The sequence below is a fragment of the Mastigoproctus giganteus genome, chromosome 2 (genome assembly GCF_048544385.1).
Source record: "Mastigoproctus giganteus isolate SK-2022 chromosome 2, ASM4854438v1, whole genome shotgun sequence".
Classification (NCBI taxonomy): Eukaryota; Metazoa; Arthropoda; class Arachnida; order Uropygi; family Thelyphonidae; genus Mastigoproctus; species Mastigoproctus giganteus.
The window spans coordinates 101,629,175-101,649,807 of NC_143576.1; the positions used below are offsets into that span (position 1 = coordinate 101,629,175).

Sequence of the window (20,633 nt, forward strand, 5' to 3'; positions counted from 1 at the left end):
TTATTTGTTAAAAATTGCTTATTGGAGGTTTGAAGTGGTGGAACACATGTTTAGTCCCCAGAGCTAAGTTCCGGTCAACCCTTCCCCACCTCTTCCATCATGCAGTATGACTGATGACTTTTGAGGTTATGATGAACATCATGGTGAGATCCAATCTTCCTTACATTTCGAGAGTACAGCTCTAAAACGGTGTTCGCAGGCCGGCCGCTAGTTAGTACACCAGACCGAACCTATTGGTAACTCTTTAGGAGGCTTCTGGATCACTAGTGTATAATTTTGCTACCTCTACTCTGCCAGATAGTGACTGGAGGGATTCCAAGTAGTATGTATGTGGGGGCATTGTTGAGGCCACGTTATGTCAAGGATCTGGGTATATTCTTACCATATGTACGCCATATCCAAAAATTTCATTACATCATACAGCATGTCCCACCCACTTTTTTTTACTATTGAATACACCATGAATTGTCAAACTAATAGAGCAAGGTTATCTGCGAAAATATCTAAACCTGCCAAGCACTTCCTAATTCATTTCACAAATATATGTGGTCTCAATTCTGATCTCAACAACATCCATTTCCACTTGCAGTCTGCCAAACCCCATGTACTTTTTCTGACAGAATCTCAGTTATCAGTTGATTCAACTACTGCTCATCTCAGTTGCCCAAATTATTCACTGTATGATTCCTTTTGCCTCAAAGGTGCTACTTGTGCATATGTCTATTCCGATATTCCCTGTCAGAGACTTGGTAATTTGGAATCTCCTCTTTTCGACCTTCTCTGGCTTAAAATCTCTCTACATCATTGTGTCAAATTTATCTGTTGTCTCTACCATTCTCCCAACTGCACTAATCACTTGGAGCTCTTTGACTTCCTCTCTTTGCAACTTGACTTTCTCCAGTTCAACTTTCCTAACAGTGGGATAATTTTCCTTGGTGATTTTAATGTTGACAACTCCAGCTGGCTTCCATTTTCTAGGCACACAGACCCAGCTGGTCGAGATGCTGAGGCTTTTGCAATTACTAATGACCTTGCACAGATTGTTCATTTACCTACAAGAATACTGGACAATCCTAACCATGCAGCCAACACGCTTGATCAATTTCTCACAAACAACCCTTCTAAGTACACGGTCGAATTTCCTTTAGACACCTCAGATCAAAACTTTGTGATTGTCTCTTCTTCAATGGAGCCTTTATATCATGACTATTCCCAACCTCATATTGTTTGGCATTACAAAAATTCAAAATGGGATGACCTGTGAGATTTCTTTTCTTCTTTTCCTTGGTCAGATTACTGTTTCAAAACTTCTGATGTCAACATTTGCTCGGATCATATGAGTGAAATTATTCTCGTAGGAATGGAATCCTTTATTCCACACTCTGCTTTAAAATCTCGACCTTTATCTAAATCTTGGTTTTCCAATAAATGTCCTAAGAGAAGAACGTTGAGAAGAAATGTACAAGAGAAGAACATTGCATATCGTAATTGGCTTGTTTCCAATTCTTCAGTTTCATTTTCTGTCTACACCAAAGTGCGCAACAATTGTAAAGCAGTTATTAATCAGACCAAACTAGATTTTGAACAGACTAAGAGTAGAAAACTTGCTTCTTGCCTTAATGGTAGCCGAGCATTCTAGTCTCTTGCCAAAGCTATTGACTGCAACTTTTGCCCATCTCTACTCCCACCTGTGTCAAAACCAGATGGTTCTGTTGTCACTTCAGCTAAGGATAAAGCTGACCTGCTAGCATCCCATTTTTCTTCCAACTCATGTATTAATGATCTTGGTAAAACACCTCCCACCATTCCCAACACACTCCATTCAATGCCTTCTATGGTCTTCTGTCAAAAGGATGTCAGAAGGATTTTGACGAATCTTGATGCAAAGAAAGCTCCAGGATCTGATGGTTTTTCTCCTCTTATTCTCAAAACCTGTGATCCTGAACTTACTCCTGTTCTTTGCGGCCTTTTTTCACTTTATTATTCCAAAAGTGTTTTTCCTTCTGCTTGGAAATTTGCTCATATCCAGCCACTTCCTAAAAAGGGTGACAAATCCCTCCCATCCAATTATCGTTCTATTGCAATTACTTCTACTCTTTCTAGAGTAATGAAGAAATCAATTAACCACCAACTCTTAAACTACCTAGAAACCTTCCGTCTGATCAACGATCACCAGTATGGATTCCATCAGTGTCGATCCACTGGTGATATTCTCGCTTATGTTACTCATTTATGGACAAATTCAATGGAAAAGTTTGGTGAAACACAAGCAGTTGCTCTTGACATCTCAAAGACTTTTGATCGTGTTTAGCATAAAGGTCTTCTAAACAAGCTTCTATCTTATGGTTTGACAACTGTTTTTTGTAATTGGTTATCCAGTTTTCTCTCTGATCGCTCACTGAGGGTGATCACTCACTAACTTCTCCACTAATGCTGGTGTCCCCCCTGGTTCAGTTCTTTCCCCCACTCTTTTCCTCTTGTATATTAATTACCTTCTTCCATTGACTAGAAATCCTATCCATAGTTTTGCTGATGATAGCACATTGCATTCCACTTTCCCCTTTTTAGACATTAGACATTATAGCCAAATTAGCTTATGCGCCATCAAACCTCCATATCCCTTTTTAGAAACCTTGCCCTGCTCAATCAGCTTCAACTTCTCAAATATCCGCTACCAATTCCTTAAATGCCGATCTCCAGGTAATTCTCCAGTGGGACAAAGACAACTTAGTTGATTTCAGTCCTTCTAAAACACAATCTTGTCTTATATCTCACAAAAAATATTCTTCTGCTCCTATCCTTCTGAAAATATCCTTCTGACACTCCGATTTCTAAGCAAAATGATATATCTCTTTTGGGGATTACCCTGACTTCTAATCTCTCTCTTGGCACAAGCACATTCAAATATTGCTTCTTCTGCATCTAAAAAACTTGGTTTTCTCTTTCATTCTCGGCGTTACTTTTCTTCCAAACAGCTGTTCACTCTGTACAAATTGCAAATCCACCCTACCATGGAATATTGTTCCCACATCTGGGGCAGTGCCCCCAAAACCTCTCTCAGGCTTCTAGATTCCATTGAAAAGAGGGCAGTTAGGTTAATTAATGACTCCTCTCTAACAGAGTCTCTCCACTCGCTCTCATAGATGTACTATTTCTGCTGCATGCCTTTTCTACAGATACTTCCATGGGCACTATTCTTCTAAATTGGCTTCTATAATTTCCGCTCTCTCTTTTAAAACAGTCCGAACACGTGCCAGCACCAGTCATCATCCATTTACTGTACAACTTCAAACTCACAGAACCAACTTTTCATCTTCCTCGTTTATGCATTCAACTGCTGTTTTCTGGAACAATCTTCCTTCTTACGTATTTCCTGAAAATTAGTTTACAGAAGTTCAAGTCTAATGTCAACAAATGTCTTCTTTCATCTTCTCAACCTCCAACCCAAACACGGTACTAAGTACTGTAGGTTCTAATACCTCTCGTGTTTGGGGTTTTCATAAAAGAAAAGACAAAAAAAAAAAAAAAAAATATATATATATATATATATACAGAGTGTTTCAAAAGTGAAGGTCAGTAATTTAAATGTGAATTGTATAGAGTATAATATGCAAAAAAAGTCTAGTAAACATGGGTCCTTAAGTGAATCATTTTCGAGATATTGCACATTTCTAGTTGGGATCCACCACTGACTTGTTTGTTTATGTTAGGTTATGCTCATTCTCTCTGTTTCCCCTGTCTCAATTGTCATAGCAGGCATACTAATACTTGTCAAAGGATAGTCAACATGGAAAGAGGTTAATAAGTGGATGTGCACTTACTAACCTCTACGAATAATAAGTGGACATGCACTTCATGTATGGTAAAGCCAACGGCAGTGCACTCGGGGCTGCATGTTTGGACCAAGAAGCATTTCCCGCCGAAGGCAGCCCAATGGGTCAACATTCACATTGAATATCTGGGCAGGACTACTAGGAGACCAGGTGCCTCCGTAGCCAGGTGAGAAGGAGCAGCAGTGCTTAGCACATGCTTCTTGATTAGACCGGGGTTCGAGCCCGTCACCAACAAATACGGGGGATGCGGAAAGGTCGGGGACTGACCACCGCATATTCCCGGAGCAGCGTGGCCTTAGTTGCTAATGCTCCTAAAAACCAAATAACAACAACTAGGAGACCATCTAGCTGGACCACACTTTCTGCCAAGCAGGCTAACAGGAGAGCTGTACCTTCAGTTCCTGCAGAATATTCTTCCAGACCTCCTTGATGATGATAATGTTCCACTTAGCAACGCCAGAACATGTGGTTTATGCGTGATGGTGCATCAGCACGTGTTGTTCAAGTCGTGACTCAGTATCTAACTAGAAGGTATTGTCAACGGTGGATTGGTAGAGGTGGGCCTGTAATGTGGCCTCCCAGATCACCAGACTTAAATCCTATGGATTTTTGTATCTGGGATCAAGGAAAAAATTTTGTGTACACTTCTGACATTAACACAGTTGAGGAATTGCAACGTCAGGTTGAAGGAGCTTTTCAGAAAATTAGAAATGACCCAGGAATGCCTGAGAGGATTCTCTACTCATGCAGAAAAGACTACAAAGTTGCATATGGATGCAAGGACAGCATTTTAAATACCTTTTGTAACATCCTGTAACATCTGTAAAATCCTGTGGTGTTGAAACCAAAAATGTGTTATCTAAGGGTGGTTTCATAAAACCACCCTTAGCAGAGGATTCACATCTTTTTGCTAAACTAGTGCTCCCATAGTCAGTGGCGGATCTTAACAGAAAATGTGCATTATCTCGAAAACAGTTCATTTGCGGCCCGATGTTCACTGGGACTTTTTTGCTTATTTTAGTTTGTTTTGTAACTTTAAATTATTGAAACATTTTTGAAACACCCTGTACCCACATATATATATATATATATATATATATATATATATATACAGTGTTTTTTTTGGGATGGTACGCAACAGTACGGCATACCGGCACCTTTATTAACAGCGACATGTGACATTTGGATGCAGTGCACTTTGAAATTTGTAATATTCCGTAATTTCTTTTCACGTTTACCTACTATTCAAATAAGCTTAAAAATTACTTAACTAAATTTGCATTTTTTACTGTGTATTTTTAAGATATTTTCTATATAAAACTGTCGAACCATTTTTATAATTCTAAATTACGCAGTCGGGTCTCTGTTTAATGAAGTCCTTTTATAGTGAATTATTTTGAATTCCCCTTGGAAGTTACATTTAAAATAGTTTCTGTTGAGTGAAGAAAATTTTCATATAGCGAACGGATTAAGAGAGAATTAACTTGGTACGCACTATTCGCATTTCTGGCCTTCAGGCAATTAGTGCTGCTTCGCGAATTAAGAGAGCTAACGCATTCTATAACTTAGTGTTACTTGGTAAAACCTATCCGACCACCTGTCCCACATACGGAGGAGTTGCGCTAGTCAAGAGTGAACAGATCAAGGTGTATTCCCAATAGAAGGTGGGCTCTGGCCACCGCAATAGAAAGTGGGCTCTGGCCCACCTTCTATTGCAGTGGTGCCCAACCTTTTCCAGTACAGGGGCCATATTCAAAAAAATTCACTTAGATTTCTTTAGTGTGTTATATTTTCCCTATTTTGTTGCATGTAAAAGTAAAATTGAAATATTCGAAAATTTTATTAAGTACAATACACAATTACATTTAATAAGAAAATTTTTTTGATAATTAACAAAATTTAAAATGCTGTTTTAGTTCACCTTCCTTGCGGGCCGTGGGTTGGACACCTTTGTGAATCAACCGTAAGCGCCCCGTTCGAGAATTAGAAAAGTGATTTTCTTTTACCCCGACATAACCATCTGTTGTTTCGCAGAAGTATGTTATCCACATTTTTCTGTAAAATTTCCCTATTTCTGTTTACATGGTCACAGTACCTGAATATCCGAATGACACCGACATTTTGGACAGCTTCAAAAAAAAGAAAAGAAAAAAATTCAAATTTAAGAACTAGTGACAATACCGATGCGGAGAGAAGGAAAACGAGGACAACGATGGTATTAAACCTTCTAAACATGAATTGTTGGCATTTGGTGAAAGTGAAATTAGAAAATTGTCAATTAGGTTACAGTTAATGAAAGAGAGGCAATTCGTGGATACCCAAATGATAAGAAGGTTTCAGAAGAATTGAAGCATTTGATGAATGCTGTGAGTATGATACCAATTTCATCAAGTGAATGTGAACGAGGATTTTTACAAATGAATTTGATCGCCAGCCCAACCAGTGCTTCGTTGATGACAAAAACAATTTCTTCACTACTGTTTCTTAAAATTGTAGGCCCACTGCTGACCCACTTCGATCCAGCAAAATATGTCGATTCGTTGCTGCTTCGGAAACGTCATTCAGCAACCGACACATAAAGAGGAAGAAAAGAAGTCGGCATAGGACAGGGGTCAGCAACCTGCGACTAGCGAGCCGCATGCAGCTCTTTTAACATGTAACTGCGGCTCTTTAACTTTACAGCACACGTGAAGCACAATTTGAAATGGAGTTAGAGGACTGAAAAATCAAGGACATGTGGAGTGAAAGATTAAAATGCCTTAAAACTGAAATTGGGGATTTGGAGAGGCAAAAGGCTGCCCATGCAATTCTACACAAATGGACGCCGATAGATGAGTTTAAAATGCAGACCAAATTGTGTTCGATGCGTGATGTAGGTTACCAGACCCATATATAAATTTGAAAATATTTGCGTTTGGATTTCTCTCAATTTTTGGTTCGATGTATTTCTGCGAGCAAATATTTTTGAACATGAACTATATTAAAAATAAATCAAGAAACCATCGTCTGAACAATGCGAGCATGTTTAACGCTCAGCATGTTTAATTATGACATACTCGCATGATGTTGGAAGACACTTGCTTAAGAAGTTCATCAGCAAAAGTCACATTAATTTGTACCTAATTGGATGTTTGTTACTTTTTTTTTCAGTATTAATAAATAATATTTCAAAATATATATATATATATTTTTTAATAAACACCTTCCTACTCTATTCCATTTCTTAAACAACTCTCGCCCCCCCCTCTCAGCTTGAGCTGAGGTGCGGCTCTTCGGATTCTCTCTCTCTCTGTTTTTTTTTTTTTTTTTTTTTATTAGATCAAAAATGGCTCTTCACTCTAAAATGGTTGCCGACCCCTGGCATAGGGTGTCGGATGAGAACTTAATAAAAATTTGGAATATTCTACAAAAACTTTATTATGAAATTATTTTTACTTATGTTATTATTTTTTACTTATTTTACTCACATTTTACATATTTTTTTATATACTTGAATAATAAATTTATGCTTAATAAACTGTGTGTTAATACACTTAATTTGTTATTCTTATTCTGAAAATATTACTACTAAAGTAACAATATCAGGAGAAAAAAAATTTCAGAGTACTTTTCATATCCTTTTAATTTTCAATTTTTTCTGATAGCAAAGAATGAGTACCGGCACCTATTTTTTTTACAAAAAAAAGTACTGTATATCTATCTATATATATATATATATATATATATAGATGTAACAAACTAATTAACATAAAAATAGTAAAAATTGATAAGGCAAGCATCAGAGGCAACAAAATAGCATAATCTTCTGCATGTTGTATAAAACAGGAAAAATAATAGTAATAATAAAACTTAAGCCAGCAGTATGGCAAACCAATAGAGCAAAAAATAGATTGAAATTAAAGATGTAAATGCAAACAGTGGGGAGGGGGGAAGGTAGTAAGACAGAAAGTATTGTAGAAGTTACACTCCAAATAATTTAGAATAAAAAATTGAATTAAACAATGGAAAATAAAATGAAGAAATGGTTGCATTCCATACCCGTCCCCATAACACATAATATGTTGTACTATGTGGTGGACAGCAGGACAGTTTTGTGCCCTTTGTTCTGTTAGCCCTTTGTTCTCCATAATTAAGATTACTGTAACTTATGTAGCCATTATGGTCATTGGGTACTTTCTGCACATAGCAATGTCCCAGGTCCATAAACCATTGTTAATAATATTTTAAATCGTTGCTTTCTTATAAAAAAAAAAATATATATATATATATATATATATATATATATAGATCTCACATCTAGGCATGTATGACCTGTTGTAATCTCTAAGGGCATGATGTTTTGATAGCGGTAAATGCATACAGGTTTCAGTTTATGACCCTCCATATTAGCACCAAACAGAAATGTCAGCCAATCTTTCACAGCCTTAAAGCCTGGCGCAGTCTTTTCAGCAATGGAAATATAAGTACGATCAGGAATTTTTTTTAAATATAAATCTGTTTCATCGAGGTTGAATATCTGTTTGGGTACGTATTCCTCTATGATTGCCTTCAGTTTTGCATGGAACTCATCCAAAACATTTTTATCAGCTGATGCAACTTTTCCATACATTTTCACATTATGAAAAGCATACCGTTGTCAAAAATTTGCAAACCATCCTGAATTTGCTGAAAAGGGCTAATCTTCACCATCATCATAAAGGCTACGAGCTTTCTCTTGCACTTGTGCTAGGCTAATATTAACGGTTTTTTTATTTTGGTCACTCGTCCATGTAGTAACCATTTTTTCCATGTATTCCATCAAACTTGACCAAACATACGACGACTTTTGTGCAGTTAAGGGTACACCACTCTTAACGTACTCAGACTTGGAGCATGTTTATTGCATGCTGTGCTCTCACCTCATTCGTAGTGCTTAAGGACTTCTAGTTTCGTATCAAGCAAAATCCTTCGAGTATTTACCATCACTTCCACTAGAACTATGAGGATGCTTACGGGCAATAATAAAAACAAAATAAATAAAAATAAGCACAAGAGAAAAAAAAGTATGCACTTCCAACAGATGACTAATGAACAACCTTCAGCAAAACAAAATGAGAAAATGGCGGGCTATTGCGCTGACCTCGTTGCGCTTTCGGTAAATATGGTTACCACATGTTATTTTAAATTCACGTAATTTAAACACTCGTAAAGTAAGGAGTGAATGTATTAATATATATAGTATAAATTTTACTATACTGCATGGATAGAAATCATGTAATGCCCTTTCCCAACTATATTAAAAGTCAGTTAACTAGTAAACTGAAGCAAATCAAACATACCACAATTATGGAGCTTGAGTTCCCAAACAAGCAAGCAGGTGAGAAGGACATTGACATCTTACTATTTGTTCCTATAATAACAAGAGATTATCCTCCTCAGTGTTACCATGCTCACAGGAAAACACATACTCATAGATTGCCATTATCATTATCGACAGGATAGACAATTCGCTTTCCTTGCTCCATATCAAATATTAGCACTGCTGGTATCAAAGTGTACCATTAGAGAACACCAGTCTATGTGAACATATTCACATATGTGAAAAGAATTTGTTTGTTTGCTTGTTTTCGCTTATTTAATTGGATCATATGTAGCTATAATGGCATTTATAATAAACTCCTGCACTATAATGGATATGTTGTGATAGGCAAATTTAATTAGTTGTTGTATAACCTAATTATTTAATCAAGTTATTTACAATTATAACAACGTCATGCATGAGAGTTTATTGGTTTTGTCACTTGTTTGAAGAGGGCTGAGTTTGAGTCCTTTCATAGACTGGAGAAATTTCTGAACTCCGCTTCAGTTGAGGCTCACCTGGAATTGTTAGCCAGCCAGTATTGGGCAGAGAGAGTGGGTTAGTTTTTTTCTTTTTTTCTTTCTTCTTTTCCAACCCTCATAACATTCATATTGGCCCCTGAACATACTCACACTCATGTATAGACATAATAGACAATATGGTCTAAGTTGTTATTATGCCTAAAACCCTATAGCAACTATAACTGGTTTTACTTTCTAGCTATATGGTATATGCTGACAGGCACAATATGGCCAAAGGTCCTTGTGTCATTAAACCTATAACCCAACCACTACAGAAAATCAGTAATGTATAGTGAGAGTGGATTGTTAAAGTCAGGAGTCAAAAGGCAGTTGGGGCATGCCTGTGCAGAGGAAGTCCCAGAATTTTCTAAAGGGAAAGGTTAAAGGAGTGTTCGGGGGAAATCGTTTAACCATAATTGGCATGCAACAGTAAAAGAAATATGTATTATTTTGATCATTGGGTGGGGGAGACGGCTATAGCCTCTTAGTCCCTGAAACTGAAACTGTGCAAACATTTTTTAGAGACTTTAGCATTAGCATTAGCATTAGTAGAGGCATTTGATGCAAGAAAGCAAGCTTATGCAGCATCAGCCAAAAAAAAATAAAGTAAAATAAATAAATAAAAAAATATCCACTTCCACTTCACCCCTCTGTTCGTTCGAAATACCTGTCCAGCTGAGCCTTAAACTTATTTAGGCTATCAACTTCCACGACAAGGGATGGAAGTCTGTTCCACCTACCAACCACCCGCTGGCTAAAGGCAAATTTCCGCACATTTGTCTTTCCTCAATTTGAATTTATGCCCTCTCAGGTGATTATTCTAAGCAAGAGGAAGAATCCCATCAGCATTGAGCATGCTCAAACCATTCAAGGCTTTGTACACCTCTATCAGATCACCTCGCTGGTGCCTAGTCTCCAGACACTGTAATTCGCAAAACTTAAGCCTTTCTTCATAAGAGCACCCCTTTGTTCCATTCACTAATCTTGTTGCCCTTCTCTGTACTCGTTCCAGCAGCTCTACATCCTTCTTGAAATGAGGCCTCCAGACCTGTATACAGTACTCTAGGTGTGGCCTGACTATTGCCTTATACAAGGGAATAATCACCTCCTTATCCCTGCTAGAAAAATTCCTATATATCATTGACAATACACCATGAGTTACTCTTGCAGCCCGTCTGCACTGCTCAGAGAACTTCATATCTGCCTGCACAACCACCCCCAGGTCCCTTTCATTCTCTACCACTGTCAGTGTAGTACCACAGAGTTGATACGTTGCTCTGGGGTTGCTGTTTCCTTATGTAGTACTTTACATTCAATGTTAAACTTCATTTGCCACCTCTCAGCCCATCTGCTCAACCTTTCCAGATCCTGTTGCAGCAGCATAGTGTCAGTAGTGTCCTTGACAACCCTGCCAACCTTTGTATCGTCTGCAAACTTGGACATTAAGCTTGATATACCATCATCAATATCATTTATAAATACAGAAAACAATAAAGGACCCAATACTGAACCCTGAGGGACTCCACTAATAACATTAGTCCACGATGAGCAGTGTCCATTGATTACCACTCTCTGTCTTCTCCCCCTCAACCACCCCTTTATCCATAGCAGCAATTTATCTCCAATGCCACACTGCTCCAATTTGTGCAGCAGTCTTCCATGTGCAACAGTATCAAAAGCCTTTCTAAGATCCAAGTTTCTAAGATCCTTTCTAAGATCCAAGTATATAATATCAAAGTTATTCCCTGCATCCAGTTCTTTTCTGACTGCATCATAGTATCCAATCAAATTGGTCAGGCAAGACTTTCCCTTAACAAAACCATGCTGTGTCCGAGCTATAACTGAAGTCTTGTCTAGATGATCCTGCAGTGCTTTTTAACCAGTGCCTCCATTAATTTTCCGGGAACAGAAGTTAAACTCGCAGGTCTATAAAATTTACTTGTGTCAGCCTTTGATCCTCCTTTGTGAATTGGGGTCACATTTGCACATCTCCAGTCCATGGGTACCTCCCCTGAGTCCAAGGAAGCTCTCATAATTATGGCTAAGGGTTTGCTTACTTCCTTTGCTGCCTCCTTTAATAAAACTGGATAGATCCCATCCACCCCAGGTGCCTTTCTTGTGTTTATCTTCAACAATTTCTCCTCCACTTTACTCTCAGTTATTACGAGATTCTCTAGCTTACTGCCAGAGTTGAATACAACTCTGGCATTCCCCTCGCTGAATAACTCCTCATGTGTGAATGTCGATGCAATGTTTAATGTATGTATGTAAAGTATTTATGATTCATGTATATACAGGGTATCCTCATTATCTGCGATAATTGGTTCCAGAAAATTCCACTTAAAATGAATCCATTTAAAACGGGGATCAAATTTTCGTAATGTTTATTATTTAAATAAAACTAAATGCAACTAGGCATAATATTTTAAGAGTTTAAGATTCTATATCTATATAATATCAATGTAGATACGCCATAGACAACTCTTAAATAAAAACTACGGTAGTAGTATGAAAGGCATCATTTCATCTGTATCTCATATTGTGCTCATCCTTCACAACGAGTTGCACATGTATTGCACTACCTCGAATAAGTTACGCTTCACTAATAGAAAAGACTATTGTTTCTTGTTCTCGGTGGGCATCACCATCCAGACTGCACCGTTTCAAAGTTAATTGGCTTTTCACCCAATGATGATGAAAATGATGGTAACTCGTTGTGAAGGATGGGGAAGCGTTGCCTATTCGGGGGGGGGGGGGTTGTGAGTGGTTTATTTCAGTGAGTGAGTGGGAGTAACTGTCCATTTCTTCCTCTCCTACTATCACTTTCCTACAGCTTTTTGCTTTGCTAAGTCTAATAGGGATAGTATGTGGATAACACAGTTTCTTATCCCATACTATTTTGCAAGCAGTGCCATCTGAGTGGTGGTGCCCACCGAGAATAAGTAAGAATAGTCTTCTCTGTTAGTGAAGTGCTACTTATTCGAGGTAGTGCAATACATGGGCAACTCATTATGAAGGATGAGCACAATATGAGATACAGATGAAATGATGCCTTCCTCACTACTGCTGTAGCTTATCTTTAAGAGTTGTCTATGGTGTATCTACACCAATATTATATAGTAATATTTATTATGTACTTTTACATAGTAAAAATTGGATGAAGGAACTGAAAAATGAGAAAATTATTTTATTAGACATTTTTTATTATAATATGTTGCACAATGTAAGGTTAAGTAAAGTTTATTGAAGTTATACTATTTTTCAGTTGTACGAATAAAGAATGAATCCAGAGTTGTGTGTGTGTGTTTTTTTTTTTTTTTTTGCCGTATTTTTCAGATAAAATTGTATCGTAGCATTTAGTTATGGCTTTAACTTCATGCTTAACTTTTTTCACGATCACGAAAAAGATTGTTCTCACAAAAAATATTCAAATGCTTGGTTAATTTTCTCAAGAGAAAAAGCTTTAATTCTTTAATTTGCAAATCCACGTAACTGCAAGGACTCAGATACTGGGGACCCCCTGTATATAAAAAATTACATATTAGACTTTTGCTTGTAAACTCTATTCAGAAGTTTAAATTCATATTATATTGTTTCTATGGAAAAATCTATTTTTAACATGGATCATTTTGAATTGTTTCCTGTTTCTAGGAATGTAACTTGCTCAGACTCTGAGGACCACCCATATATAGTTCATTAGCTGTAACAAAGTTTTATGATTTTCTGTATAAATTTAGTTTACATTTATTTCACAAATGCAGATCACTCGTACAGAATTTCAGTATCTCTTCAAAAATATAGTTTATTTTAGGTGGAGCAGGACCAGGGTATGTCTGCCAGGGGCAAAGGTTGATGACGTTGTAGAGCGGATATCATCTTTCAAGGGCACAAAAGGTGATATAGTTGTACACGTTGGCACTAATGATATTAAGAGTAGGAGACCGGCAGAATTACTCAACAAGTACAGGTCACTGTTGAAAAAAAGCCGTGAAATAGGGTTGAATTTGAAAGTGTCTGCAATTCTGCCCAGACACGATAGGAGGGAGTACATGATGAGAGCCTTGTCGATCAATTCGGCCCTGGAAAGATTGTGCAAGGCTCAAGGGGTAGAATTTTTTTCAGCCTGGACTGTACTTGTTAACAGGAGGGATTGCTTCTACAGGGATGGGATACACTTAAATAGAAAGGGTGCAAGAATATTTGCTGATGCTATCGAGGCAGTGTTAGGTGGGTCGGAAAACTGCTAGTTTGGGGGGATACAAAGACTAAGAGTTTAACAGTAACAGCAGGCAGAGGTGAAGGTGATTCTTGCACAACTTCTATTAGAATAAGAAGCGACCTGGAGCGAGGGGTGTTGGGGATTTCAGGGATGGATGACAGTCATCATGGAATAGTTGGGCATATGGGATGTGTTAGGGTAACAAGGAATAGGCATAGGAGCATGTATGCTTGCATGTATACCAATGCTAGAAGTATAATAAATAAATTTGATGAATTTGAAGTGTTGGTCAAGACATCAAAGGCGGATATTGTTGGGATAGCAGAGACGTGGTGTCACAAAGATATAAGGAATGCAGAACTGGAATTTGGGGAGTACAATGTGTACAGAAAGGATAGACAGGACAGAAAGGGAGGGGGTGTTATGCTGTTAATTAAGAAAAACATAAAATCAAAGGAAGTGCACCCAGTTAATATAGATGAACAGTGCTCTGTTGAGTCAGTTTGGTGTGAGATAAGCACTGCGAAAGGAAAAATAAGAGTAGGAGTGTGTTATAGGCCTAATGACTTGAATGAGTACAATGAACAATTGTACAGAGAAATAGAGTGGGCCAGTAAATCAGAATGTCTTATAATGGGGGATTTTAACTTCCCAGATATTGACTGGAACTTGTGGGTTGGTCACTCACACACTAGTCAGACTTTTGTGGATTTATTGGATGATTGTTTTCTGCAGCAGCATGTTCGAGAGGCAACCAGAGAAAGTAACACTCTTGATCTGGTTATCAGCAGTGATCATTCGTGTATTAAGAATTTGCAGATAAAGGAACCACTAGGTGGCAGTGATCACAGTGTGCTGAAGTGGGATTTACTCAAAGAGGTAACTACCGTCAGGGGTAAAGGAAAGGGTTTTTGCTTCCGTAAAGGGGAGTACAGTGGTCTCAGACAGTTTTTAAATTCTGTACAGTGGGATCAACTGACGATGTTACAAACAGTAAATTCTAAGTGGGAAGCATTCAAGGAATTAATCGTGGAAGCTACTAGACTTTTCATACCGATTAAGAAATATTGTTCAAGGTTTAGGCCTAAATGGTTATCAAATGAACTAATGAGACTCGTGACAGAGAAGAAAAATGCATGGGATGCATATAAATTATCAGGCGACGCAGAAGCCTTTGGCAGATATAAGCTAGTCTGTAATCAGGTCACAAAGGAGGTTCGGCAGGCGAAGGCGGATTACGAGAAATCTTTGGCAAAAGATGCTAAGAAAAACAGCAAGGATTTCTTTACTTATATAAACTCTAAAAGGAAGGGAATGAATATGATTGGTCCACTTGACATCGATGGTTCGACTGTTGATGATCCTGCTCAGATAGCAAACAAACTGAATGAGTATTTTGCATCTACATTCACACGTGAGGAATTATTACAGTTTGAAAATGGAAGAAGGTTATCAAATTGTAGCAGTGTGCTTAATGATTTTGTAATAACTGAGAGCAAAGTGGAGGAGAAATTGTTGAAGTTAAACATAAGAAAGGCACCTGGGGTGGATGGGATCTATCCAGTTATTTTAAAGGAGGCGGCAAAGCAACTAAGCAAACCCTTAGCCATAATTATGAGAGCATCCTTGAACTCAGGGGAGGTTCCCACTGACTGGAGATGTGCAAATGTATCCCCAATTCACAAAGGTGGATCGAAGGGTGACACGAGTAATTACAGACCAGTTAGTTTAACTTCTGTTCCGGGTAAAATAATGGAGTCACTGGTTAAAGATGCATTGCAGGATCATCTAGACAAGACTGCAGCAATAATTCAGACACAGCATGGGTTTGTTAAGGGAAAGTCTTGTCTGACAAATTTGATTGATTATTATGATGTGGTCACAAAGGAACTGGATGCAAAAAATAATTTTGATATCATATACTTGGATTTCAGGAAAGCTTTTGACACTGTTGCGCATGGAAGACTACTGTACAAATTGGAGCAGAATGGTATTAAGGGTAAGTTGCTACAATGGATAAAAGGATGGTTAAGTGGGAGAAGACAGAGGGTGGTAATCAATGGATGCTGCTCTTCGTGGACTAATGTTATTAGTGGAGTCCCACAGGGTTCGGTGTTGGGTCCACTGTTGTTTTGTGTATTTATCAATGATATTGATGAAGGTATATCAGGCTTAATGTCGAAGTTTGCAGATGACACAAAGGTTGGCAGGGTTGTTAATGACAGTCATGGCAGTGTGCTACTGCAACAGGATCTAGATAATTTGGGCAGATGGGCTAAGAAGTGGCAACTGAAGTTTAACCTTGACAAATGCAAAGTACTGCATATGGGTAGAAGTAACCCCCAGAGAAACGTACCAACTGTGTGGTACTACACTTAAGGTGGTAGAAAATGAAAAAGACCTGGGAGTAATTGTGCAGTCAGATATGAAGTTTTCTGAGCAATGCAGACAGGCTGCTTGGGCAGGTCATGGGGTTTTGTCAATGATATATAGGAATTTTGCTAGCAGGGAAAAGGAGGTGATTGTCCCTCTGTATAAGGCAATGGTCAGGCCACGCCTTGAGTACTGCGTACAGGTCTGGAGGCCTCATTTTAGGAAGGATGTAGATTTGCTTGAGCGTGTACAGAGAAGAGCAACACGATTGGTGAGGGGAATGAAGGGATCCTCTTACCAAGAGAGGCTTAAGTTCTGCAAATTGCAGTGGCTGAAGACTAGGCACCTGCGCGGTGATCTGATTGAGGTCTATAAGGCCTTGAATGGGTTGAGCACGCTGAATTCTGATGGGATCCTTCCACTTGTTCAGATTACGAACCTACAGGGACATAAGTTCAAATTAAGAAAGGACAGAAGTAGAATAGATGTGCGGAAATTTGCCTTTAGCCAGCAGGTGGTTAATTGCTGGAACAAACTTCCATCTGTCGTTGTGGAAGTTGATAGGTTAAATAAATTTAAGGAGGAACTGGACAGGCATTTGGAGGGAATGGTGTGATTTTTTTTTTTTTTTTTTTGGCTGATGCTGCATAAGCTCCTACACTTGCTTTCTTGCATCATGTGCCACCACTACTACTACTACTATTTCAGTCATTAATGCAATTGATTCATTTGTGACAAGTTGTAGTCATATTTTTATTTCTTCATTTTGATTTTATAAATTGAACACATTGAAACTTCCATAAATGTGAAAAACATTTTGAAGTAGAATAATATTTTAACTAATTTTAATTTTAGGGAGAAGATGGACCTATTGGCTCTCCAGGACCACACGGAATTATTGGACTTCAAGTAAGTTTGAATTTTAAAACAATCAATAAATATGCAATCATTTACTATGTGTAAATGATTGTATATTTAATTAGATACCTGCTTTTCCATTTATTAAAACTCTATCCTGTTATCATTTCCTCTGATTTGTTTACTGTAGTATTTTGTAAAATCCATTATTGTTTTCACTTAATTGGATTCTTGATAGATAGAGAAGCATTTATTTTAAAAACATCGCAATACAAAATTTTACTACTTTTTTTTTTTTTTGTTTATCCCTACCCCTTTTTTTGTTAAGGAGTGAATTTGTGGTTTGTGTGAATGTGTTTTCCAGTGGTGGTCAGCTTTGCAGAGTAAGTTTGTTTGTGGACTTTTGAATTTATGTAAAAATTGAAACGTGCATAAATTTAATATTAATTTTGTTCTAATTTTCAGTTTGTCACTCAACATTAGAGTGTAATTATCGTCAAAAATCAAATCAGAAGTAAAGAAAATATATATTAAAAAGTAATTTTGTATAAAAGAAATTTTTCATTACTTTTCTTTCTTTCATGTAGTAATATCCTCTGCATCTGTTTTTATCGCTTAATTTAATTTCATAAACCTCTAGATCTGAATTCTAGAGAATTTCTCCAGCTTTAGTAAGTTGAAGTCAGGCAGGTGACTAAACTAATAATTGATCTTCTACTCTAGTTTGCAAAACCGTTTTCATGTCACCACATTCAAATATATACAGGCATATATACATACATACTACCCAGAGTGGAAAGGTTTATATTTACATATGCACTCCAGAAACAGTTAATTTTCCTAAGTCATATTATTAATCATGATTTATTAGTCAATATTAACTAAAGAATTGCACATTTCCTGTACATTTTAGGCTGAATAGTTTTAAGTATTCTGGACTTTGCGCATTATTAATTAGAAAACTGAATTGTAAATTACAAATGAGATTTAAAGAAATAAGAGTAGTTGTTGGATGAATAATCATCGAAGGAACCAGTGTATAATTTCTGATTAATCATTTAAATTTGCTTGCTCACATTCTCTCTCTCTCTCTCTCTGTTCTCGGTCTCATGTTGTTTGACATATTACAAGGATGAAAAATTGGATAATCTGAGTGAGTTCTTCTTTTCCTTGGTTGATTTACTATTTCAAATATGCCATTCTTAGTGCTTGCCCAGTCATTGAAATTATTCTCATATGAATGAAATCTTTTATGCTGCATGCCACCTGAAATCTTGTCTTTTATCCAAACCTGAATTTTCCAATAAATATTCTAAGCCTCTTCAACATAAGAATGTTACTTATTGAAATATCCAGCCTCTACACTAAAGCTTGCAACAGTTACAAAAAAATTACTAATAAATCCAGATTCAGTTTTAAATAGGCTACAAATAAAAAAACTTGTATCTTCTACAAGTGGTAGTGAAGCATTCCAGTCTTTTGCTTAAGCTATTGTCAGCAACTCCTGTCTGTCAATACTCTCTCCTCTTTTACAACATGATGGTTGTTTCTTTAATTAAAGACAAAATTGGCAGCATCCTATTTTTCCTTCTAAGTCTTATGTTAGCAATCTTGGTAAACTAATTCCTGTCGTACTCGGTATACTCCACTCATTGCCTTCCATGGTTTTCTGACAGAAGGATGTTAGAAATTTGAACAATCTTGATGGCATTAAGGCTCTGATGGCATTCCTCTACTTTTTCTAAATACCTGTGTTAATTCTGATTATGTACTAAATTTAAACCCCAGGATATGCCTGTGCAGTAGTGGTGTAGTAAGTTAGAAGCAGTACACATCATGGATCAGAACTTAGACTTTCAAAATGGGATGCTGCAATATTAACATTTCTGTGCAACTAACTGTGACTAATCTGAGCCTCTCATAATGAGGCGATGGAACCATAAGGAGGATAGGTTGTTCTCATATATGTCATTTATATAAATAATCACAGCCTTTGTCTAAGAGGTCACAAAGTCCATGACCTGCTTGGACAGTTATGTGCAACCTACACATTCAAAGCATTCAAAGAACTTATTTGGAATCTATTAGGCTTTATATACCAACTAAGAAATATTGTTCAAGGTTTAGGCCTAAATGGATGTCAGATGAACTAATGAGACATATGGCAGAGAAGAAAAATGCATGGGATACATATAAATTAACATGTGACACAGAAGCCTATGATAGATATAAGCTGGTCTGTAACCAAGTTACAAAGGAGGTTAGGCAGGCGAAGGCAGATTACGAGAAATCTTTGGCAAAGGATGCAAAGAAAAACAGCAAAAAGTTCTTTACTTATGTAAACTCTAGAAGGAAGGGGATGAATCAGATTGGTCCACTTGATATCGATGGTTCAACTGTTGATGATCCTCCTCTTGTAGCTCAGGTAGCTAACAAACTAAATGAATATTTTGCATCGACATTCACACATGAGGAGTTATTCAGCGAGGGGAATGCCAGAGGTGTATTCAACTCTGGCAGTAAGCTAGATAATCTTGTAATAACTGAGAGCAAAGTGAAGGAGAAATTGTTGAAGATAAACACAAGAAAGGCACTTGGGGTGGTGGGATCTATCCAGTTATATTAAAGGAGGCAGCAAAGGAAGTAAGCAAACCCTTAGCCATAATTATGAGAGCTTCCTTGGACCCAGGGGAGGTACCCATAGACTGGAGATGTGCAAATGTGACCCCAATTCACAAAGGAGGATCAAAGGCTGACACAAGTAATTATAGACCTGTGAGTTTAACTTCTGTTCCAGGAAATTTAATGGAGGCACTGGTTAAAGAAGCACTGCAGGATCATCTAGACAAGACTTTAGTTATAGCTTGGACACAGCATGGTTTTGTTAAGGGAAAGTCTTGCCTGACCAATTTGATTGGATACTATGATGCAGTCACAAAAGAACTGGATGCAGGGAATAACTTTGATATTATATATTTGGATATTAGAAAGGCTTTTGATACTGTTGCACATGGAAGACTGCTGCACAAATTGGAGCATTGTGGCATTGGAGGCAAATTGCTGCTATGGATAAAGGGATGGTTGAGGGGGAGAAGACGGAGAGTGATAATCAATGGACACTGCTCATCGTGGACTAATGTTATTAGTGGAGTCCCTCAGGGTTCAGTGTTGTATCCATTATTGTTTTCTGTATTTATAAATGATATTGATGATGATATATCAAGCTTAATGTCCAAATTTGCAGATGATACAAAGGTTGGCAGGGACACCATTGATGCTATACTGCTGCAACAGGATCTGGAAAGGTTGAGCAGATGGGCTGAGAGATGGCAAATGAAGTTTAACATTGACAAATGTAAAGTACTACATATGTGAAACAGCAACCCCAGAGCAATGTATCAACTCTGTGGTATTACACTGACGGTGGTAGAGAATGAAAAGGACCTGGGGGTAATTGTGCAGGCAGATATGAAGATCTCTGAGCAGTGCAG

At 37.5% G+C, this 20,633-nt stretch overlaps 1 protein-coding gene across 1 annotated transcript in view; it reads left to right on the top strand.

The window, feature by feature from the left end:
* The window catches only part of LOC150089465 (uncharacterized), a 1,372,165-nt gene that overhangs the window by 991,416 nt on the left and 360,116 nt on the right, over window positions 1-20,633 (top strand). Inside the window, exon 45 of the mRNA XM_090389992.1 lies at window positions 17,140-17,193. Coding sequence (XP_090246118.1) covers window positions 17,140-17,193 — 54 coding nt within the window. The remainder of the gene's footprint in view (window positions 1-17,139; window positions 17,194-20,633) is intronic.